The sequence below is a fragment of the Balaenoptera physalus genome (assembly GCF_965194825.1).
Source record: "Balaenoptera physalus genome assembly, chromosome: 1".
Taxonomy (NCBI): domain Eukaryota; kingdom Metazoa; phylum Chordata; class Mammalia; order Artiodactyla; family Balaenopteridae; genus Balaenoptera; species Balaenoptera physalus.
Window position 1 is genome coordinate 171,543,514 of NC_138882.1, and position 25,237 is coordinate 171,568,750.

Below are 25,237 nucleotides of genomic sequence, written 5' to 3' on the forward strand. Positions count from 1 at the left end.
TTATTTCTTTTCAATTTGATACTTTACCAAGGCCATTAGCTTACTGTTTTGTTTTTATTGTTATTATTGCTATTCTTTTGCCAAGGGAAGGCTTTTGGTGGGGGCGGGGGAGGGGTGTGAACGGATCTGTAAAAAAGGAATAATAATAGTAATAAGAGCTAACATTTATCAAGCAGTTACTATGTCCAGGCACTGTGCTAAGCACTGGACATCCAATATCTCATTTAATCCTCAAAACTCTCAAGATGTAGGTTCTATTAATTATCATATTATGTAGATGAAAAAACCAAGACTTTCAGAGGCCAACTTATTAGGCCTATGTCAAAAAGCCAGAAAATGGTAGAGTCAAACTCTGGCTGACATCAGAGTCCACACTTTTAACCACTATTCTAGGTGTTAAATCTGAAGTGACTTCAAAAAGAGAGCATAGAGAATTCCCTGGCGGTCTGGTGGTTAGGATTCTGCACTCTCACGGCCAAGGGCGCAGGTTTGATCCCTGTTCAGGGAACTAAATCCCACAAGCCGTGCATGGCGCAGCCAAAAAAAGCAGAAAGCACAGCTTACTTTTTTCTCCAATGAAATTAAAAACACACATGCTCATTTTAAAAGTTCAGATAACACATTAATTTGAAGAAAAGAAAATCATCTATAATTCAATTTGGTTTATATCCTTTCAGACCTTTTTACATGTACAAGTAGGTTTTTTAATGGAATCATGAAACCATCAATTAATATTAATAGCCATTTTATATTATTTTTTAGCAATTCATACACAAACACACACACTTTTTTTAATGCCTATGTAACAATCCATTGTTGGATGCATCAAATTTATTTAACTATTTATGAATCATATTAAAATGCAGATTGCAACTCAGTAGGTCTAGGGTGGTGCCTGAGATTGGGCATTTCTTTCTTTTTTTTTTCTGAAATTTATTTATTTATTTATTTTAATTAACTTATTTATTTATTTTAGCACGTGGGATCTTTCATTGAGGCAAGCAGGCTTCTCTGTAGTTGTGGTGCGTGGGCTCAGTAGTTCTGGCACATGGGCTTAGTTGTCCCAAGGCATGTGGGATCTTAGTTCCCCTACCAGGGATCGAACCCGAGTCCCCTGCATTAGAAGGCAGATTCTTAACCACTGGACCACTAGGGAATTCCGTGGGCATTTCTAACAAGCTCCCAGGTGATGCTGATGCTGCCAGAGTACCACGTCTTAGAGCTTTGAAGTTGGAAGGGATCTTAGAGGTACTCTTGCTCAGCCTTCCGGTTTTAAACAGGGAGGAAACCAGCAATCTAGTGGCTCTTAACCATGCCCCTTTACTTGCTGCATAAATCACTGCTACATAAAGATAAAGTTAATGGTACAGTCCTCAGTTCTCTTTTGCCTCCTAATTACTTGACATCAATAAGACCTGAAACTCAATTTTCCTTGAGTTTTCGTGTGCAAATACCTCCTTCTCTCCTCAATCCTGAGCACACCCCTACACTTTCAGATGATTACTTTAGGTCTTACTTTTGGAAAGTCTTCCTGATTTACAATAACCATCCATTAACTGAACTGCCTCACTTAAAACAGAAATGAAAGAAAATTCTGTCAGGTTCCAAACCCTAGTTCTATATCATCCCAAAGCCAAGGAACATCCCTGTCCTTGAGTTCCATAAGACAACCTGTATTCGTATAATAAACTTGCCCTTTTCTGTTTACGTCAGCCAGAAGTGAGTTTTATTAGTTTATTAAAAGCACACAGATAGAATGAAGGCTGATTTGTCAGTTCTTGAGAAATGGCTGACAAACAGCTTAAATCCAAGTATCACAGCCTGGTTGGATCCTGCCTCTTCCACTTCCCAGCTATGCAGTCTCATCTCTAGTCCTTCCCTTCCCTCTGCCCAGCATCCTCACCTCATATCCTAGAACAAAGGTTATTAACCTGAGGCCAATGACTCTATCAAGAAACCTTAATTATCCCTCCAATTCTTGGAGCACTAGTGAGGTACAGAATCCAGAGGCATCAGCAGCTAGGACTTCTAAATTAAGCTCAAACAACTCAGTCTATCAACCGTTCTTCTGTAAACAAAGGTCACAGAAAGAGCAATACAATCTTAAGTTATTTTGTACAGATTTTTGCTGTGATAAGAGTATGAACAGCTAAGTTTAAAGCTCCCCTATTTGCTCCTTTTGTAGAACAGTAGCCTGAGAAACCCTATGCAATTCTTCAAGCAGGAAATTGGCATGCATTTTTGAGAGAAACCCTGTTATACAACAGCAGCAGGCTTACGATTTCAGAATTGTAAAGGGTTGCCAGGGACACAGTTATTTATTAGCCACCTCCTTCCCAAATGGTATTTTTAAATTTTTTTGAATTATATTCTGTAGAAACCTAGGGTTGTTGTATGGTGGTTATTCAAAAGGAATCCCAATTGGAAAGGAAGAAGTAGAACTGTCTCTATTTGCAGATCATATGATACTATACATAGAAAATCCTAAATATGCCACCAAAAAACTGCTAGAGCTCATCAATGAATTTGGTAAAGTTGAAGGATACAAAATTAATATAAATACAAAATAATATACAAAAATCTGTTGCATTTCCATACACTAACAACGGACTATCAGAAAGGGAAATTAAGGAAACAATTCCATTTACAATCGCATCAAAAATAATAAAATACCTAGGAAAAAACCTAAGATTTCTTCCAGAAGCTTCTGGTTATCCAGAAGCTTCTCAGTTAACTCAAGTTTATTTTAAAAAGTCAGTTCTGAAATATGTAGGGACAACAGGATCAGGAAGGCCAAAGAAGAAGGGCCCTAGGTCAACCAACCAGAGGACAGCCTCCATACCAAAGGTGGGAGAGAACAACCCCAAAGAAATCTGAGTTATGGGAGGTCCCACACAGAGCAGTTGTGAAGCTAGGAGCCTCTCCTCAGTAATTAGACAGAGGTTGATTATTGCTGATTCCCACTTGCCCTCCCAGCTTTGGGGTGGGTCATGGTAGCAAGGGGGAAGGGAGGTGTTACGTGAGGAAGGCCTACTTTTTTTTTTTTTTTTTTTTTTTTTTTTTTTTTTTTTTTTAAATTTTTTTTTATTTATTTATTTATGGCTGTGTTGGGTCTTCGTTTCTGTGCTAGGGCTTTCTCTAGTTGTGGCAAGTGGGGGCCACTCTTCATCACGGTGCGCGGGCCTCTCACTATCGCGGCCTCTCTTGTTGCGGAGCACAGGCTCCAGACGCACAAGCTCAGTAATTGTGGCTCACGGGGCCCAGCTGCTCCGCGGCATGTGGGATCTTCCCAGACCAGGGCTCGAACCCACGTCCCCTGCATTGGCAGGCAGATTCTCAACCACTGCGCCACCAGGGAAGCCCGGAAGGCCTACTTTTAACAGCATATTCTGCTTTGATCTGGTTTACCTATTAAGCTTCTATGTAACATTTCATTTGGAAAAAATAGTTCTGCTGCTTTCAAAAAGTTTATAAAACATTGAGACATATATAGTGTAGTTCAATAGGACCACATCTGTAGACTTAAAAGAGCAAGTAAATTGACAAGAATTGAGGTACACCATTTGAAGTTGCCTTGCAATAGTTCTAGAAACAAAAAATTCCTTACGCGTTTCATTTTACTTGAATGTTTTAAACAACTGTGATACGGAGGGAAGCAATAAGGACCCAGTTATTTATTAGCCACCTCCTTCCCAACCCAAAACAAAGGGCAGAGCAAGGAAAGTATAGCGTGGGAACGGGAATGGGAGCTGCAGCAGGGGAATGGTAGCCGAGAGTGAGGTCAGAGCTTATGCTGGGCGAGGAGGAAATCCACAAAGAGCAACCCAGTGTGGGGAGAAGCAGGGTTATAAGGGTGTCGGCACACTGGGGCAATCCAGAATGGGGAGTCAGTGCCCAAACGTGGAAGAGCGGGGCCTGAGGATTAGAGGTAATTATGCAATGTTAATTTCCCGATTTTAGAAGTTATATTATGGTTATATAGAAGAATGTCCATGATTATAGGAAAACGAAAGTATTCATGGGTGATGGGCATCAAGTCGGCAACTTAACTCTCAAATGATTCATTACGAAGTGTTATTTGTACTGTACCTCCGTAATTTTGTGATTTTTCAGCTTTTTTTTAATGTGCCTGCAATTAGGAAAAAAAATAACCACGTCCTCTCCTCCTTCCCCTCAAGCAATGAGCAATTCATAGAATAATATTAAATTGGAAAGATAATATGTAGCCCCTTTGAAACTTCATTTCATGTGTCACCTCACTGATCTGGCCAAGATTTTTGTTGTTGTTTTTAAGTTTAAGATTTAGATTTACTGTTGTTACTTAACAGTACCAATTAGATAGACCTCTGAGAGTTAAAGTGATTTTAATTTATTTTTAAGTTATGTATAAGAATTGAGGCGAATCAACCGATAAGTCAAAATACTGGGACACATCAAAGACAGAATAATGACAGAGCCTTTATTCTCAAACACTATTCCACACTGCCTCAAAAAGAATTCACAGTCCACATCTAAATTTTGAAGAGTATGTAGTTCTTTTTTTTTTTTTTTAATTTATTTGGCTGCACCAGGTCTTAGTTGCAGCACACAGGATCTTCGTTGCAGCATGCAGGATCTTTAGTTGCGGCATGCAGGATCTAGTTCCCTGACCAGGGATCGAACTTGGACCCCCTGCATTGGGAGTGAGGAGTCTTAACCACTGGACCACCAGGGAAGTCCCTGAAGAGTAGTATATAGTTCTAACACTAACCAGGTCCCAAATTAGAGATTCCAATAAGGAGTAATTAGAAGGGCATTATTCCTGGAGGGTAGGATGAGCAGGGTCTGGATTTATTCATTCAAACATGTAACCAAGGACCATTTCTCATTTGATTTTGTCTTCCCAGTGCCTGTATACAGTAGGTACTCAAAGTTTTCTTGAATGAGTGAATAGAGCCTTACTATGTGGGAAACACAGGTAGAGAAAGAAGGAAGAAAGCATTCTGGTCTAAAGAATGTAGGAGAAGGAACTGAGTTCCACACAATTCGCTGGGTAAGTCAGAAGATGGGAGACTTTCAAATATCAAACTGGTGCCCAATCCTCCTCCTTCCCATCAAATTTCTAGAGTAACTATCTTAGACAGATGCTTTTTCCATTTTGCACTCTGGTCATGGATCTGTTGACAAAATGGTCAAAGGCAGGAAAGAGGAAAAATAGCAAGAAGCAAGGAAAAACAAAAATGGACTCCTAAAAAGTGAAAGCTGAAAGCAATTATTAAGGTCATTCAGTCCATTACTCTTATTTAATTGAAAATGAGGCTAACAGAGGTCAAATGTCTTGACAAGGGCTGCTCACAGTTAGCCATTTTGGTACTGGACCCCAGGACCAGTCAACAATTGATTGATTGTTCAGTCAACAATCCCTAAGGTCCCTTCCAAGTCTTCTAATAATAATAGCTAATACTTGAGTGCTTCCTATTTGCCTTTAACCTAGAAGCTTTACTTGTCTTAACTAAGTTAATTCCCTTTTTGACCTCCCTACAAGATAGGCAATTATCATTTTGTTTGTTAAGGTATTTTACAGATGAAGAAACTAAGACACAGGAGAAGCTAAGTTACCTTGTTCAAGATTACAAAACTATGAATGATGGAGATGGGATTCAAATCCTATTTACGAATATTTTTTCTTTCCTTTATGGATTGTGAAATTGTTCCAAGCGTGCCCTTGTCTTGCACTCCATCATATCCTTCAAATCTCCAGTGCTTACCACAGTATAGAGCACACAGAAATTTGTAACTGTCTACTGAAATACTGAAGTACTTAATTTTACTCTATTTTAAATTGTTAGTTAATTTATCAGTTCAGCACCTTTATTGATATTTATATGTCAGGCTCAGTGCTAGGCACTTCATAAACCTCCTTTCTTTCTTTTTTTTTTTTTTAAAAAATATTTATTTATTTATTTATTTGGCTGTGCCGGGTCTTAGTTGCAGCACACGGCATTTTCGTTGCAGCATGAGGGCTCTTAGTTGCTGCATGCGAGATCTAGTTCCCTGACCAGGAGTTGAACCCAGGCCCCCTGCATTGGCAGCATGGAGTCTTAACCGCTGGACCACCAGGGAAGTCCCCGTAAACCTCCTTTCAATCCTTAAAACAACTCTACAAAACAGGTATCTCTGTTTTAAAGGAATGAAGTAACTTGTCGAAAATTCACAGCTAGAAAGAGATAAATCTTAGGCCATTCCAAGAGCCACACACACTTGCCACTAAACCATTCTTTTCAACACAGTCCCTGTCATCAAAGGCTTCCTAGTCGTGTAAGGATAATGGTGACCAATTACAATGCAGTATGATCAGTGCTAGTGATTAGGTTCAAAGTATTAAGAAAACAAGAAAGAGAAGAAGGGCCTGAGGGAAGCAAGGAAGTTTAAAAGGTGACAACTGTGTAGGCCTTTAAGGATAAACAGAAGTCCTCTAGCAGAGAATACTGTTCATTGACCTCATCAGAATCCTGATCTACTGACCTCTATTCTTCCAATCTATCAGCCCTCTTTTTTTCTTCACTTTCCTCTCTATTCAGCTTAGATTCCATAGTCCATCATTCAAACAATAACTTAACTTCCCTTTAACTCTGTCTTTATAGCTCACCTAACTGACAGTACCCCTACGCTGATGGAGTACAGTTGCAGATATTGGAACACATTCTAGCTAGGTTAAACAGAAAGGGATTTATTGCCAGGTATTATGTGACTTACAAAATTACTGCAAGGGCTATAGGAAGTACTGGTAGAACTTCCCAGGAACACCTCCTGACCCACAAAACAACAGTCTTTGCCATGATCGAGAAAGTCATGGCTGTCATTGCAGAAAGTCACGAAACCAAAAAGCTGACGACTAAGAAACTCACTGCCTCTGCTATGGTATTTGCCAGCAAAACGGCATGCCTCTCACCCTCCTCCTCCTCTCACTTCCAAATTCAATTCTCATCTTAGGTGCAGAGGAGTCTAGGAAATATCTAGCTCTCAGTTCCTCCAATACCCCAGTCTTCACTGCCAACAACTCTCACCAAAGTGGTCTATCTGCATCTATCTCCCCTCCAATCTGTTCACACTACTAAGGCCTGAGGGATCAAGCTGCCTCCCCCACCCCACCACCTGCAAAAAAAAAAAAACCCTCAGTGATTTCCCATCAGTCTTAAAGCAAAAGCTACAAAGTCTGGCCTCTGCCCGCCTCCAGCTTCATCTTGTACCACACTCCCCTCCGTTCTCTTTGTCCTGGTCACACTGGCCTCTTTGTGCCTGTTAGTCACTTTCTTCACATTTGCCACAGGACCTCTGCACATGCTGTTCTGTATGGAATATGCTGCCTTCCTCTCTTCACCCAACTAATTAGAACTGTTCCTTCAGGTATCAGCTCAGGCACCTTTTCCTTAGAGAAGCCTTCCTGCTTATTCCAGGCACTCATAACACCAGCTTCCTCTCGTAGGCAGCACTTACTTTGCATTTCTTAGTGAGATCATTGGTGAGCATCTGTTTTCCCCACCGGACTAACAGCCCTGAAGTCAGGGGCCATGTTTGGTTCACAATGTCTCCCCAGTGCTTTGCACAATAAATATCAGTTGCACGATTAAGGAGAAGGCCTAGTTCACAGGTATGAATCCGAATTTCTCAACACGACTGTGCTGTGGAAGCCGAGAGTCGGACATTTCCTTCATCTCCGTCTCTCTCAGGAGCACTGAGCAGGCGCTAAAAAAAAGGCTGCAGAATCATGGCAGAAACAAGTCGGCCTCCTCAGTCAGAGAGGACCCTAGTGGAAGCTGGGAGACAGGCCTCTTCTCCCTGGGAGCGCCTGGCACAGGGCTCGACACGGAAGGCTCTTGTTGAAGAAGTCAGTCGTCGAGGGCCCCAGGCAGGCGCAGAGACCCCAAAGCTCTGCTCCAGCCCTAGAAAGGGAACCCAGGCTACTACACACCGGAGCTAGGAACTCGGGGCCCCCCTCTGCCCCTTGCAATCAAACCTGCAGCTGAGAAGGGCCAGTCTCAGACATAACGGAGGCGCCGCCTCCAGATTCCACTGCCCCCACCCCCAATCTTCCTTACACTTACTCGGTGTCAGCGTCCGGTCTCCACACCGCAGCATTGCGCTTAACACCGAAACCCAGTCAGCGAGCTTCCACCCACAGGACACAGCGCGCCTAGGTGGGACTCCAGCTCCATTCACCAATCCTGGAATAGTACTCTCGTAAGGGCAGAAAGAACTGACCAATAACAGGAGAGTCCCCAGGGGGCGGTGCAGAGGAGAGTATTGGAAGCTGATTGGTTTCTCCAAGCCGGAAGTTCCGGGGGAAGACTAAGTTGGAGCCAATCGTGTGGTGCCTGAGGGTGTCCGCGCGGTCAGTGGCGGCTTAAGGAGAGTGGCTGCCGCCATGATAGAACAGCAGAAGCGAAAGGGCCCAGAGTTGCCGCTGGTCCCAGTCAAGCGGCCGCGGCATGAATTGCTATTGGGAGCGGCGGGGTCGGGCCCCGGAGCCGGGCAGCAGCAGGCGGCGCCGGGAGCTTTGCTGCAAGCGGTGAGTAAGGGAGCAGGCGGCCTTCGGCCCTCAGCTCTTCCTCTCTCCTCAGGGCTGCACCTGGTGATCCCGCACCGGCCCTTTCCCCACACTGCGGGGACGGAACGGGACTCTGTCACCCTGGAGTTGAAGCAGGAAAGCACTGTAAGAGCGGCCGACACTCTGCGATGCTCCATATGTTTCCCCGTTTGACTCCCGTTTGCGGCATCTCGACCGCCCTGTGAGGAGGCGTTAGAATTAGGCTTAAGGACCTTGAGCTCAAAACCGGGACCGGGGCTTTGGAATCTTAAATGTTCCAGGGATCCGGCATAGAATAAACGTTCAGGGAAGTTGGAAGAGTGGATGGATGAATGAATGAATGAATGCGGGAAGGAAGGAAGGAAATGAAGGATACTGGCTCGCTTTGGGACTTGCGGCAACTTGCTTTTCCCTCTGTTTCTCCGCACTAGTATTAGTAACAACCATGGAATAGTTACCATCCATTGAGCTCTTGTACTAAGTGCTTTCTTTGTGTATGAAAACTCCATTAATCTTGGTAACTGCCTGAGAGTTAGGAATTGTTATTATCCTATTTTGTAGATGGGGAAACAAACTTATCTAGTAACTGATAGGAACAGATTTTAAATTCAGAATCCATGCTCTTAACTACATTTCTTGTACGGTAGAGGTGGTGATCACACCTCTCCCTCGGTCCCGTTAGGCTCAGCTGAAGAAATATATGTACCCCCCTCCCCAACTCCTCAACCATCTGGTCGGTAAATCCTGCTGGCACTGTCCTCAAAATATATCCAGACTTGCTACTACTTCTGCCAGCTCCATCACTAGCTCCTGGTCTAAACCATCATTATCTCATCTGGCATTATTGCTGTAGGGTCCTAATGGTATATTCCTGTTTCTGTTCACGGATGCTCAGTCTGTTCTCAATCCAGCAGCCAGAGGAATCCTTCTAAACATCAGATCGTATTATCCCCTGCTGAAAACTCTCCATGGCTTTTCACTTCACTCAGAGTAAAACTAAAATCCTGACAATCTTTTGCCCTCTTTCCCTTGACCTCTCTGAACTACCAATTTTCCATTGCTCACCCTGCTCTAGGCACACTGACTTCCATGGTCCTGTCACAAAGCCTTTGCATTTGCTGCTCCCCCTACGGATTTACTCTTCTTCCGAATATCCACATGGTTTACACACTCAACTCCTCCCAACCTCTGCTCAAGTATCACTTTTTCCGTGAAGGCTTTCCTGACCAGCCTATTTTAAATTGCAATACCCTGTGCTCACTAACTCACATTGCTGCTTTGTTTTTCTCCATAGCACATACCACCATCTGTATGTTTTACTTGTTTCTGCCTTCCCTCCCTCCTTTCTGTCCCTCCTTCCCACTAGAACACAAGCTCCATTGTTTATTTTGTTCAGTACTGTTTTCTCAGTGCGTAGAACAGTGCCTGGCACATAGTATTTTTTGAGCAAATGAGTAAGCTGGAAAACTGAAGAGATTTGGGGATTATTAATAGTGTACTTGTTCTTCTGTCTGACAAGTAAGAATATCAGCCCAGTTTTCTTTGAATTGCCCAAGCCTAGACTTAATGTCCAAGACCATAATCAAAACTACTTTGCTTAATAACTGTACCCTGCAGGGTTTTGGGAAAACTTGTTCAATCATTCATTCATCAAACTAGAAACTGGGAAAACAGTGTAGAATTACACTGGTAGGGTTCCTGCACTCACAGAGCTTTTCTAGTGGCAGGGCAGGGGAAACAAAATGTAAACAAACACATAAGGAAGGTAATTTCAGATAGTGATAGGTGCTGTGAGAGAATACAGTAGGGTTGATAGAATGCAGAAGGGAGATAGGGTGCTGCTTGAGCTTGAGTGTTCCGGGAAAGACTTTCTGAAGAGGAAACATTTGAAAGGAGCCACACATAGGAAGATCTAGAGGAAGGGGGTTCCTGTCAGGGGCAACAACAAGTGTAAAGGATCCTGAGGCAGAAATTAGTTTAATGTGTTTGAGCAGTTAAAAGTTGGGTGTAGGCTTCCCTGGTGGTGCAGTGGTTGAGAATCTGCCTGCCAATGCAGGGGACACGGGTTCGAGCCCTGGTCTGGGAAGATCCCACCTGCTGCAGAGCAACTAAGCGCACGCGCCACAACTGCTGAGCCTGCGCTCTAGAGCCCACAAGCCACAACTACTGAGCCCGCGCGCCTAGAGCCCGTGCTCCCCAACAAGAGAAGCCACTGCAATGAGAAGCCGCTCACCGCAACGAAAAGTAGCCCCCACTCACCGCAACTAGAGAAAGCCCGCACACAGCAACGAAGTCCCAACACTGCCAAAAATAAATAATTAAATTAATTAATTTTTAAAAAATGATGTTGGACAATAAGACAAAAATATGGGCACTCAGCCTAAGAAATGAGGTCAAACTTGAAAGGAGGCTAGCAGGCAAGTGAGCGCTTGAATTTTAATAAATAAATAAATAAATAAATAAAGTTGGGTATGGGATGGGAGCACGGTGAGGGAGGAAGAGAGTTCGTATAACAGATAGACACTGGAAACTTCAGCAGGAGAGTATCAAATTGGAGACATAAGTTATGTGAGAAGAGTTACCATTCTCTAAATCAGGAGAAATACACTCAATCATTTTCCCTTGTCTTTTCCTTATACTCCCCATTCCCCGACCTTTCAATCTCCTTTGCCTATATGTAGTGACTACTCTGTACTTCTCTGTTGTTTAGGGGCCTCCAAGATGTTCCTCCCTTCAAGCCCCAATCATGCTTCTCTCAGGACATGAAGGGGAAGTGTATTGCTGCAAGTTTCACCCCAATGGATCCACCTTAGCATCTGCAGGATTTGACCGACTGATATGTAAGGCATAGTTTTTGAATCTGGAGTAATTGCTCTCTGCCAAATAGTGATTACTTTTTAAAACCTTCAGTGCCATAGAGAGTATAAGTCTAAGTTGGTCACATAACAAACTATGTGGCTAATATGCTAAAATAGGGTCATGAAAATGCTGAATGATGTGGGGTGTAGAACTCAGGGTCCATGTGGTAAATACAGAAGGAATTATGTTACCAGTTGGAAAGTGAGTCGCTCTAGTTTGAGAACATCGTCCTCATGGAGGCAAATCTCGGGCTGATTTAGCAAGACTGGAGATCTAGGCTTAACAGGCTAATGGGAGTAAAGAGGAGAGAGATAACTGTTTCCCAAAGATATTGAGGCTCTCCTCTTGATCCATTCCCTCAGAATCTTAGCATTTGGAAAGGAAGGAGGGAATCCTGACGTGGCAACTCACTTGGATAATCTAGCTGTCCATCAATAGGATCTGCTACCCGATTCTCAGCTACTAGTCAAAAAGAGTCTTTTGGCTCTTTGCTTATAACTGTGCCTCAGGGTGGATGATGTCTGTTTTGATTTTGGTGTTCTAGTTCTGTGTTCCTTAAATTTATTAGTGGCCAAGTCTTTGGAAGACTTAAGGATCTTTGCAGAACATACTTGAGCTACTGATTTGCTTAATTTCATTGAACAAACTAGAAACAGTTTTATCAGCAGGAAAATAACTCTAAATACCTTATTATGTATAGAGTGTTCCTTAATAACACTCATCGAACTTCACTCTGTGCTGGACCAAGCTCCCTAAGGATTGGAACTGTGTCTATTCATTTACCTTATTTTACCCCAGCACCTGGCACAGGTATTTAGTACATGTGCAATGAGTGAATGTAGTATAAAGTCATTCTCCTGGGACCTTCAAGTCAGTTGCAGCTTCCAAAGTTTTCTGTAAGTACCATCATTTTGCAGTCTGCTTCTACTCATAGCAGACAGTAGCTGTGAGTGCCACCTTTTTAAAAGTACAGGAGAAACACTTAAGATTTAAAAAATTATAGCCATTAACTAAAATGTTTTTATTTTATGAAATGTGAAAATATTGCATTATTTTTGTTTTAATGTAAAGAAAATTGATCTAGCTAATAGAACTAATAGTGTTCCAAAGGAGTATAATTTCAAAACTGTTGTTCTAGTGAATTCATAAGTACCCTTTCCATGGCCAATAATGAGTTTTCTTTTGCCTAGTAATGCTCACAGAACCCCTGTCCCCCTAACAGTGTTGTGGAATGTCTATGGTGACTGCGATAACTATGCTACATTGAAGGGACACAGTGGAGCAGTGATGGAACTGCATTATAACACAGACGGCAGGTGAGTATTCTGCATAGTGGGTGACAGCTGCTTCTTATAGTAATTCTTCTTGGCATCCTTTCACATTTCATCCCTGAGTTTTGTCTCAGGAGACTGTGCTGTCAAAAACTACTTCATTTTATGGACTTGAAGACACGGGGAAGAGGAAGGGTAAGCTGGGACGAAGTGAGAGAGTGGCATGGACGTATATACGCTACCAAATGTAAAATAGATAGCTAGTGGGAAGCAGCCGCATAGCACAGGGAGATCAGCTCTGTGCTTTGTGTCCACCTAGAGGGGTGGGATAGGGAGGGTGGGAGGGAGACGCAAGAGGGAGGAGATATGGGGATATATGTTTATGTATAGCTTATTCACTTTGTTATACAGCAGAAACTAACACACCATTGTAAAGGAATTATACTCCAATAAAGATGTTTAAACAAGAAACTGCGTTTTGGACAACCACTTTATTATCCTATCGCTGTAACCCAAGTAAGGTGTTTATTGTTCCATGTATGCATTTGTAAACACATCACCTCTATCTAACATATCAACATCGCAGAAAAAAAAAATTTTAAGACATAAAATGTAATTTATATATATAGAAATTAGCGATTTTTATTATAAAAGTAATAATAAAATAATCTATTTCAAGAAAACTATGAAAAAAAGCAGGAAAATGACCAAATAGCCCACGTTTTTACCACTCCAAAGATAATCACTGTTAATATTATGATATGTTTTTCTCAAGCCTTTTTCCTATTCAAAACAGTTTGTTTTTATGTGTATATTAGAACTACTTGTGGGAGTTCCCTGGCGGTCCAGTGGTTAGGACTCAGTGCTTTCACTGCCATGGCCTGGGTTCAGTCCTGGTCGGGAAACTAAGATCCCACAAGCCATGCAGCACAGCCAAATTTAAAAAAAAAGAACTACTTGTACAATCTTGTCTGCTGCTTTTTACCCTTAACGTTATTCACCTGTCATATCTGTTTACTATAACATACTATTTATTGAAAATATTTTAACAATTGCATAACTTTAGAATAACTACAGATAATATAAAAATGTGGTTATACAAAGTTAATCCCATTCGGTATTTCAGTAAACATTTATTGTTTTACAGCTCTGACCTCTAGAAATTTTAGGGTTCCCTGAACAACTGGGTGCATAGCCTTGTATACATTTTTCCTATTTGAGTAAAGAAAGCATTATAAATTCAATCATAACCTAGAAATCATCCTCAGAGACAAAAGCTTTGAGTTTTAGAGAAAGAGAGTTACCAAGCCATTGGGTCAGGAATTGCTACAGTTGTCTCACCTCTGCAGCAGGGAGGGATTAAACATTTCCAAGTGGAAGGATGTGTAAGGTGTTGTATATCAAAAAGGAGGGAAAGATTGAGAAGACTGCTGTATTAGATGTATAACGTGGGGACTGACAGAGGGAAATTTTTTTTTACATTTCGTAGGGTAGACCTTACAACTGGGTCTAGAGCATGATTAGGATTTTGTTATGGAAGGTGAGGCATTCCAGCATCAGGTGCCAAGCTGTCAGAGCACAACATGTTAGTGATCTTGAAGACTTTGGCACGTTTTGGCAAGTGGGGAAGATAGATTGCTATTCCTTGTCTTCACTTATTTTTTTGTTCTTCCTCTCTTACCTTCTAGTATGCTCTTCTCAGCATCCACAGATAAAACTGTGGCAGTGTGGGATAGTGAAACAGGCGAGAGGGTTAAAAGACTGAAGGGGCACACTTCCTTTGTGAATTCCTGTTATCCGGCCAGGAGGGGTCCCCAGCTTGTCTGCACTGGCAGTGACGACGGTACAGTTAAGGTGGGTGTTGTCTGTCTGTGTGTTGAGGGTTTCTGAGGTGACATAATGTGAACCTTAACTTGTCTTCCCACCTGTGCTTTACCCTCCTCTCCACAACTTTGTTTCATCAGACATTTCCCAAAACAGACATTATTTAAAATACGTTTAAAATAATAAGCAGTTGAGGGTTTTTTTCTTTTTTTAGGTATCCTACAGAATAATATTACAGCCGTGTTGAACCATTGTGACTTGGAATAAAATGGACCACCATCCAAGAATAATTGGATTCTTGACCTAGCTGTTTACTTAATTGTGTGACCATAGGCAGTTCACTTTTCTGATCCTCAGCTTATCAATCTTTAGAACACTGACAATAATATACATGTCTTACAATACTGTTCTGTAATTATAGTCAGTATAATAAAAAGGTTTTACATACTGACTATACAGTATGTGGTTTTAATAACAGGATGGGGTATTAAAAGTCATTTAGTCCAATGATTTCCGACCTGTATGCATATCAGAATTACGTGAAGAACCTGCTAAAAATACCCAGATTCTCGTTTAGTAGGTCTGGAAGGGGATTTTTTTTTTATTATTATTATTGGGTATTTGTTGCTGCGGGTGGGCTTTCTCTAGTTGCGGGTAGCAGGGGCTACTCTTCATTGCAGTGCACGGGCTTCTCATTGCGGTGGCTTCTCTTGTTGCGGAGCACGGGTTCTAGGTGTGTGGGCTTTAGTAGTTGTGGTTCATGGGCTCTAGAGCTCAGCCTCAGTAGTTGTGGCACATGGGCTTAGTTGCTCCGCGGCATGTGCCATCCTCCCGGACCAGGGCTCGAACCCGTGTCCCCTGCATTGGCAGGCAGATTCTTAACCACTGCGCCACCAGGGAAGTCCCAAGACTTTATTTTTTTAGAGCAGTTTTAGGTTCACTGCAAAATTGAGGGGAAGGTACAGAGATTTCCCGTATAACCACCGCCCCTACCATGGATAGCTTCCCCCACCAGAGTGGTACCTTTGTTACAACTGATGAACCTACATTGACATGTCATTATCACCCAAAGTCCATAGTTTACATTAGGGTTCACTTTTAGTGGTGTACATTCTGTGGGTTTGGACAGATGTGTAATGACATGTATCTGGCACTATGGTATCATACAGAGTATTTCAACTGCCCTAAAAATCCTTTATGTTCCACCTATTCATTCCTTTCAACCCCAGGGAACCACTGATCTTTTTGCTGTCTCCTTAGTTTTGCCTTTTCCAGAATGTCATATAGGTAGAATCATAAAGTGTATAACCTTTTCAGATTGGCTTCTTTCACCTAGTAATATGCATTTAAGATTCCTCCATGTTTTTTCATGGCTTAATAGTTCCTTTCTTTTCAGTGCTGAATAATATTCCATTGTTGGATGTACCACAGTTTATTTATCCATTCACCTACTGAAGCACATCTTGGTTGCTTCCAAGTTTTGGCAATTATGAATAAAGCTGCTCTAAACATCTGTGTGTAGGTTTTTGTGTGGACCTAAGTTTTTAACTCTTTGGGTAAATACTGAGGAGCACAATTGCTGGATTGTGCAGTAGAGGTTTTGTAAGAAACTGCCAAATTGTCTTCCAAGGTGGCTGCACCATTTTATCTTCCTACCAGCAATGAATGAGCGTTCCTTTGTTCCCCATCCTTGTCGGCATTTGGTGTTGTCAGTGTTTCAGATTTTGGCCTTTCTAATAGGTGTATAGTAGTATCTTACGTTCATTTTACTTTGCATTTTCCCAATGATATATGATGTAGAACATCTTTTTTCCAGTTTTATTGAGAATAATTGACATACATCACTACAAATTTAAGGCATGCAGCAAGATGGTTCGATTTACATATATTGTGAAATGATTACCACAGTAGGTTTGACCAACATCCATCTTCTCATGTAGATACAACAAAAAGGAAAAAAAGGAAAAATTTTTTTCTTGTGATGAGAACTCTTAAGATATACTGTCTTAACAACTTTTCTGTATATCACATAGCAGTGTTAGCTATAGTCATCATATTGTACATTACATCCCTAGTACTTATTTATCTTATAACTAGAAGTTTATACTTTTTTTTTCTTATTTATTTATTTATTATTTATTTTTGGCTGTGTTGGGTCTTCGTTGCTGCACGCCGGCTTTCTCTAGTTGTGGCGAGCGGGGGCTACTCTTCGTTGCAGTGTGCGGCTTCTCATTGTGGTGGCTTCTCTTGCTGCAGAGCACGGGCTCTAGGCGCTCAGGCTTCAGTAGTTGTTGCACATGGGCTCAGTAGTTGTGGCACTCAGGCTCAGTAGTTGTGGCTCGAGGGCTGTAGAGCTCAGGCTCAGTAGTTGTGGCACACGGGCTTAGTTGCTCCACGGCATGTGGGATCTTCCCAGACCAGGGTTCAAACCCATGTCCCCTGCATTGGCAGGCAGATTCTTAACCACTGCACCACCAGGGAAGTCCCAAGTTTGTACTTTTTGACCACCTTCCTCCAATTCCCACTTCCTCTATCCTCCTCTGGTAACACAATGTTGAGCATCTTTGCATATGCTTATTTGCCATCTGTGTACTTTGGTGAGGTATCTGTTAAGTTCCTTAGCTCAATTTTTGATCTGGTTGTTTGTTATTGTTTTGTTTTTTAAATAAATTTACTTATTTATTTATTTATTTTTGGCTGCATTGGGTCTTCATTGCTGCGTGTGGGCCTTCTCTAGTTACGGCGAGCGGGGGCTACTCTTCATTGCAGTGCGTGGGCTTCTCATTGCAGTGGCTTCTCTTGTTGTAGAGCACAGGCTCTAGGCATGCGGGCTTCAGTAGTTGTGGTATGCAGGCTCAGTAGTTGTGGCTCATGGGCTCTAGAGCGCAGGCTCAGTAGTTGTGGCGCACGGGCTTAGTTACTTCACAGCATGTGGGATCTTCCCAGACCAGGGCTCGAACCTGTGTCCCCTGCGTTGGCAGGCGGATTCTTAACCACTGCACCACCAGGGAAGTCCATGTTTGTTATTGTTGAATTTAAGAGTTCTTTGTACTGTGTTTTGGATAATAGTCCTTTAACAGATGTGTGTCTTGCAAGTATTTTCTAAACAGTCTGTAGCTTGTCCTCTAATTTTCTTGACATTTTCTTTCACAGAGAAGTTTTTAATGTTAATGAAGTTCAGCTTATCAATGATTTCTTTCATGGATTGTGCCTTTGGCGTTATATCTAAAAGTCATCACCATGCCCTAGGTCACCTAAGTTTTCTTCTGTGTTACTTTCTAGGGGTTTAATATTTTACATTTAGGTTTGTGATCCATTTTGAGTTAATTTTTGTGAAAGGTGCAAAAAAAATTCATTTTTTTTTAACATGTGGACATACAGCTGTTCCAGCACCATTTGTTGAAGAAACTCTTTGCTCCATTGTATTGCCTTTGCTCCTTTGTCAAAGATCAATTGACTGTATTTATGAGGGTCTATCTCTAGGCTTTTTATTCTCTTCCATTGATCTATTTGTCAGTTCTTTTGCCAATATCACACTGTCTTGATTACTAGCTTTACAGTAAATCCTGAAGTTGGGTAGTGTCAGTCCTCCAACTTTGCTGTACAATATTGTATTGGCAAGTTAGGGTCTTTTGCCTTTCCAGATAAACTCCAATTTGTTGACTTCCATGAAGTAACTTGCTGGAATTTTGGTTGACATTGCATTGATCAGTATGATTGATCTGTAGATCAAATTGGGAAGAGCTGACGTCTTGACAATGCTGAGTCTTCCTACCCGTGAACATGGAATATCTCTCCATTTATTCTGTTCTACTTTGATTTCATTCATTAGAGTTTTTAAGTTTTCCATATAGAGATGGTGTACAGATTTTGTTACATTTACACCTAAGTATTTCTCTTTTTGGATGCTAATGTCAATGGTATTGTGTTTTTAAGAATCAGAATGTTAAATGTGTTCCTCAAGTGGTTTGATGTAGCAGGTATGACATTTTGGGAGCCAGTGATCTCCTCCAGCCTCCTCACTTTACAAATGAGGAAAATGAGGCCTAGAAATAGTAACTTATTTCAGGGGCACACAGGACACACTGCTTTGTAGTACCATTTTATTCTTTCTTTGGCGCTAGTTTTTGACTCTGGATTTTTTTTTTATGATTAAACAGGGAGGGATTTCAAAAGAGTACATCTGAGAAATCACACTGAACTTGTGATTGTTTGTTGCTTTTTTAAATGAATTTGCTTTTTTTTTTTATAATTAAAGGTGGTGACACTGACCTACTGGATTATCTGCTTTGAGATGTTTTCTACTAAATGGTTTTGTAATAAACAATCACTTGGGCCCCTTGATGCTTGGCTAAGAAGAGAGTCTGTGGCTTAGGAATAATTCCCAGAGGTCTTTTTGTTTTGTTTTTGTTTTTTAATAGGTGTATTTTCCTTTTTGTTGAGAGAATTATAGATTCTCATGCTGTTCTAAGAGATAATACAGAGATCCCATTTACTCTTCACATAGTTTCCAGCAATGTTAACTTGTCTCATAACTATAAAAGGTGACATTGCTATGATCCCTCGATCTTGTTCAGATTTCACAAGTTTCACATGAAATTCCCAGAGGTCTTAATGTAGGTATACTATAGTTGGAGAGACCTAACAGTAGCTGATTTGCTAATTGGCATTTCAAAAGGCAGAGATAAGAGTGCCCTAATGAATTTTGTTAACAAACATTTATTGAGGGCTTGCTATGGTAACCATCTAGGAACTTATTCTTTTTTTTTTTTTTTTTTTGGCTGTGCTGGATCTTAGTTGCGGCACGTGGAATCTTTGTTGCAGCATGCAGGATCTAGTTCCCTGACCAGGGATCAAACGTGGGCCCCCTGCATTGGGAGCGTGGAGTCTTAACCACTGGACCACCAGGGAAGTCCTTAGGAACTTATTCTTGTTTAGTTTCACGTTTTCTTCTTTTACCTTTTCTCTGACTTTGTTTCATCTTGTCTTTGTCTCTGTGCTCATATTTATCTTTCCATCTCTCCTTAGCTTTTTCTTTTTCTCCTACCTTCCATTGTATATGTCTTTTCTTTTCTACTCTTTCCTTCTTTAAGTTTCTTGCTTCTCTTCTCCCTTAGTTAAACATGATTTGAAATAATCACACTCAAGGCAGTATTTATTTTCAAGGCAGTATTTCTTAAATGTGCAATATATCACATTACTTAAAGTGACTTTTTTAACCAGTTCTTTATTTTTAATTTCAATATATTATTTATATAATTACTGCTTCATTGAACAGCCTTTTACATATGTCTTTTAGTTACTTGCCAAGTTGGAATGCTTTATTGTTGCTTTCTGTTGCTAGGTTTATAAGTATAGGAGTTTAATAACTTGTGCTTATCTAACAAGGAATATGTCATGTTTCTTATTTGTCAGAGTTCTCAACAGAAAACAAAGGTTTCAATAACTCTTGTATTTTTCAGTCTAGAAGTGGTATCCTCAGCATTGTCCATACCAGTCTTTTCAAACCATTTTCAGCAATCCATTCTTTCTTCTAATGAAGCAATTAAGTGAAATCATATATGTTATTCCCTTTACTAACAATTCAAGTCCTGGTACCATTACATAGACCGAAGCAGGAAAGGTGTTTGGGTTAGAGGTGGGGATAGGCCAAAGTGTCCCAGAGTGGCGTGTCAGAACCCAAGTGAGATGAAAGGAGAGCATCCACACCGGATGCAGGAGTATCCGCATCCAGTGTAGGGAGATGGAAACTGCGTAGGGTAAGGAGGGCATCCACACAGCACAAGGTAGATGGCCCAGTGTGCAGAACCGGAGGGAGGAGCCCAGCGTGGAGAATCAGTGCCGTAGCAGGGTCAAAGAGTCATCTACACATTGGTGTGGGGGAGACAGTGTGGGTGTCAGAGCCTGAGTTGAGGGTGCCCACACAGGGTGGGAGCAATTCAGGTAGAGAGTCTGAGGCTGAGCAGACTCAGACAAGGATGGAGTCCCTGAGGAAGGGCAGCCTGGAAAGTGGTGTTAGAGCCAGAGCAGAGTGAAGAGGGCGTTCACACAGAGGGGTCACCCAAATGGGGTGAGGAGGGGGTTCACATAGAATCAGCCCAGAATGGGAATCATATTCAAACAGGGAAAGAGGACATCCATGCAGGAGACAGCTGGAAGAGGATGTAGGAGATTGGTTACATACAGGAAGCCTGATCAAATAAGTAAATATAATAAGTATAATGGGGGGCAGATTTCTCACTGTCAGAGAAAGGATTTACCAATACAGAAAGAGAAAACTAAAATGCATCTTGTGTTGTCAATATCGAATTCAGAGTATCAGTGTGAGCTCATGACATTCAATACATAAACAGATAAGTGTAGGAAAAAAAATTAGATGTAAATGTGTGTTTGTAGATATATGTGTGTGCACCTGTGTATGCATATATTGCTTAACTGTCCACTTAGAGGGTCTAGGAACAACAACACATCAAAACCAGTGAGCACGTCTACTGTATAGGTCTTGGCCTTTAAATACCATTTTCCGCTAAAAGGGCTCCTTATTTCAGGTCTGGGCAGGGAAAGTACAAGGTGGGCCTAGAACGTCTTATGCAAAAAAGCTTGCCAGAGGAATCTCTTAAATGATCAAATTGAATGTTATGGGAGTTCCCTGGTAGTCTAGTGGTTAGGAGTCAGCACTTTCACTGCCATGGCCTGGGTTCAGTCCCTGGTTGGGGAACTGAAATACTGCAAGCCATGTGGTGCAGCCAAAATTTAAAAGAAAAAAAATTTTTTTGAATGTTTTTAGTAATGGGACAAATGAAAATTGTGAGCCACTCGATAGGATACAATGAAAATGTAACATCACTTCAGTATAGTCCTGCCAAATAACTTTAATCTAATCATGAGAAAACATCAGACAAACACAAATTGAGGAACATTACTGTCCTGTAATTTTGCGAAGTGTCAAGGTTATGGAACTCCAGGAAAGTCTAAGAAACTCTTCCAGGCTGAAAGAGACTAAAGAAACATGACAGCTAAATTTAACATATGGGGACTTCCCTGGTGGTCCAGTGGCTTAAGACTGTGCGCTCCCAATGCAGGGGGCCCGGGTTCGATCCCTGGTCAGGGAACTAGATCCCACATTCTGCAACTAAGAGTTCACATGCTGCAACTAAAGATCCTGCGTGCCGCAACTAAGACCCGGCACAGCCAAATAAATACATAAGTATTTACAAATAAATAAATAAATAAATTCAACATATGATTCTGAACTGAATCCTTTTGCAATAAAAGACCCTATTGGGACAAGTGGTGAAACTTGAATGAGATCTGAGGATGGTAGTAATGTATGGGTGTTAGTTTCTTGATTCTGATGGTTGTATTGAGAGTACGTAGGAGAACATCTTGTGGGACAAGCGCACTAAATATACTAAAGTATTTAGGAGTGTCAGGGCATTAGGTCAGCAACTCAAATGATTTAGGCAAAAAAATGTTCTCGTTTACAGTTTTTTTGGTAAGTGTGAATATTTCAGAATAAAATAATCTTTTAAAAATTTTGGTTGTCTGGAACTAAAATTCTGCAATATTTGAATCAAGCTTTAAGTGGCTACCATAGCTTTTACGATAAAGACAAAGATTGATTTGACCTGAGTAGGTAATATTTGTTAAGACAAAGATTGTAGTAAGTCTGGTAAGATGTGGGAGCTAGATTATCAAGACCTTGAATTCCAAGCTAAGAGGTTTGGACTTCATTCTATAGCCAGAGAGTTTGATGGGCAGGGGTTGGCTGTTGGGTCTCTAGAAGAGGAGTGAAGCACTCTTTTTGGACCATTGATCTGAGTAGCACTAAACCTTTTTAGTTCATGTTTCCATCAATGAAGTAGAAACTACTTTTCATCCTAAACCATGAGAATTGGAAAGAAAAGGTATCTTGGCACAGAGACAACTCATATTCTACTTGTTTACCACAGGATTGAATGTAAACCCCTGGCCTTTACTATGATTCCATGGCTGATTTCTTTCTTTTATGACAACCCTTTAAAACCTAGAACATAGTCACCCCAAAGTCTTTCTCTTCTGAATGAAATGACCCATACTTTTAAGACATTTCCTCATGGTTCTTCTCAAGTCCGTCAGTCATTTACTGAACCATCTTTAGGACCTACTATCCATGCTTTAAGAATGTAGACCCATGTTGTATTGTAAGTTTATTATTTTAAAAAAAATAGAAACAAATTGGTTAGTTGGAGTATGAGGATCTAGAGTTGTTATACCTAATCTTCATCTTTTTTCCTCTTCTGTTATTAATGAATCAAGCCGCCAGTAAAAGTAAGTGTTGGGAATTCCCTGCTGGTCCAGTGGTTAGGACTCCACGCTCTCACTGCCGAGGGCCCGGGTGCAATCCCTGGTCAGGGAACTAAGATCCCACAAGCTGCGAGGGATGGCCAAAAAAAAACAGAACTAAAAAAAAAATGTTAATTTTTTTAAACAAGCATATATTACTTTAGTTATTATAAGGAATGAGCACACGTTTGGTACTTTTAAATTAATGCAATGTTAACGTAATAGAATCAAACGGTACTAAAATCTAGTCCTCATTTTGCTGTTGACTTCCTAGGTATTCTTCATCAAGTCATTTCCTTCTTTGAGCTTTAGTTTCTTCATCTAGATAGTTTATGCACAGTAACTTTTAAATATTTTTATCACAACCCACATTAAGGAATACATTTTATACTATGATCTAGTATATATATTCCCTTCAGTATGTCTTATATGTGAATGAACCAACCCATTCTATATGTGACATTCTCTGATATCTCCCATAATTTTTTTAATTGAGGTAAAATTCACATGAAATCCACTGTTTTAACCTTTTTAAAAAGTGTACAATTCAGTGGCTTTTAGTACATTCACAGTGTTATGTGACCATCACCACAATCCCATACCAGAACATTTCCATCATCCCCCAAAAGAATCCCCATACCCATTAAGCAAGTCAGTACTTTTTCTCTGCCTTCCAGCTCCTGGCAACTACTAATCTATTTCTGTCTCTATGGATTTGCCTATTCTGGACATTTCATATAAATAGAATCATACAGTATGTGGCCTTTTGTGTCTGGTTTCTTTCACTCAGTGTATGGTTTCAGGGTTCATCCATGTCGTATCATTATCAGTACTTCATTCCTTTTTATGGCTAAATAATATTCCACTGTATAGCTATACCATCTTTTGCTTACCCATTCCTCGGTTGATGGATATTGAGTTGTTTCTACTTTTTTACCTATCATCAACAATGCTGCTACAACATTCATGTACAGGTTTTTGTTTGAACACCTGTTTTCATTTCTCTTGGGTATATATCTAGGAGTGGGACTGCTGAGTCATATGATAACTCTTTGTTTAATAAGGAACGTCCAGACTTTTCCATAGCAGCCACATCATTTTATATTCCCAACAGCAATGTGTAAGGGTTCTAATTTCTCCACATCCTCACCAATACTTGTTATTTTCTGTGTATGTGTTTTAATTATAACCATCCTAGTGAGTGTGAAGTGATACCTAATTATTGTTTTGACGTGCATTTCCCAAATAATTTGTGATATTGAGCATCTTTCTATGTGCTTATATCTTCTAAAGAGAAATGTTTACTCAGGTCCTTTTGCCCATTTATTAATTGGGCTCTTTGTGGTTTTGATGCTAAATTATAAGATTATTTATATTTATTTATAAATCTTATAAATTATAAGACTTATTTATTCTGGATACTAGACCTTTATCAGATATATGTTTTGCAAATATTTTCTCCCACTGTTGGTTGTCTTCTCATTTTCTTGATAAATATCCTTTAATGTACAAAAGTCTTTAATTTTTATGAAGTCCAATTTATCTGTTTTCTTTTGTCACTTGTGCTTTTGGTGTCATATCTAATAATTCATTGCCAAATTCAAGGTCATGAAGATTTACCCCTATGTTTCCCTCTAAGAATTTTATGATTTTAGCTTTTACATTTAGGTCTTTGATCCATGTCAAGTTAATTTTTGCATGTGTGAGGTAAGGGTCTAGCTTCATTCTTTTGCATGTAGTTATCCACTTGTCCCAGCACCATTTGTTGAAAGACTATTTTTTTTTTCTTCTGTATGGGCCATACATTTTTGCTTCTTTTCATGCCTCGTAATTTTTTGTTGAAAACTGAACATTTGAATATTATAGTGTGGCAACTCTGGAAATTAGATTCTCTCCAGAGTTTGTTGTTGCTCCTTCTTTTTTTTTTTTTTTTTTAATAAATTTATTTATTTTATTTTTGGCTGCATTGGGTCTTCGTTGCGGTGCGCGGGCTTCTCGTTGCGGTGACTTCTGTTGTTGCGGAGCACAGGCTCTAGGCACGTGGGCTTCAGCAGTTGTGGCGCATGGGCTTAGTTGCTCCGCAGCATGTGAGATCTTCCCAGGCAGGGATTGAACCCATTTCCCTGCATTGGCAGGTGGATTCTTAACCACGGTACCACCAGGGAAGTCCCTGTTGCTGCTCCTTTTTGAAGCTGTTTATTTAGTGAATTTTCTGAACTAATTTTATAGACTATTCTTTGTCATGTGTAGACACTGAAATCTCTGTTTCATCAGCTTAGTGGTTCACTGACGATTCAGCAGAGGTTTCCCTGAACACCTGGGGGAGCAGGGAGAACTCTTCCAGTCTTTGTAGATTGGCTCTGTGGGTGTGTTGGGGCCTGCTATCACCTCT

General features: G+C 40.8%; 2 protein-coding genes across 8 annotated transcripts in view; one reads left to right on the forward strand and one right to left on the reverse strand.

Annotated features, from left to right (window-relative positions):
* Positions 1 to 8,218, reverse strand: part of ZCCHC17 (zinc finger CCHC-type containing 17) — a 60,463-nt gene extending 52,245 nt beyond the window's left edge. For all 5 annotated transcript variants that reach the window (XM_082411899.1, XM_082411902.1, XM_082411901.1 and 2 more), the window contains exon 1: positions 8,085 to 8,218. The gene's annotated coding sequence lies outside the window, so the exon portion shown is untranslated. The remainder of the gene's footprint in view (positions 1 to 8,084) is intronic.
* Positions 8,219 to 8,347: 129 nt separating this feature from the next.
* The window catches only part of SNRNP40 (small nuclear ribonucleoprotein U5 subunit 40), a 36,895-nt gene continuing 20,005 nt past the window's right edge, over positions 8,348 to 25,237 (forward strand). The window contains exons 1-4 of one of the 3 annotated variants that reach the window (XM_082411746.1): positions 8,348 to 8,548; positions 11,277 to 11,406; positions 12,648 to 12,741; positions 14,385 to 14,550. In XM_082411746.1, coding sequence (XP_082267872.1) covers positions 8,405 to 8,548; positions 11,277 to 11,406; positions 12,648 to 12,741; positions 14,385 to 14,550 — 534 coding nt within the window. In that variant the 5' untranslated portion in view covers positions 8,348 to 8,404. The remainder of the gene's footprint in view (positions 8,549 to 11,276; positions 11,407 to 12,647; positions 12,742 to 14,384; positions 14,551 to 25,237) is intronic. The other 2 variants (XM_082411747.1, XM_082411745.1) reach the window with 2 other exon arrangements.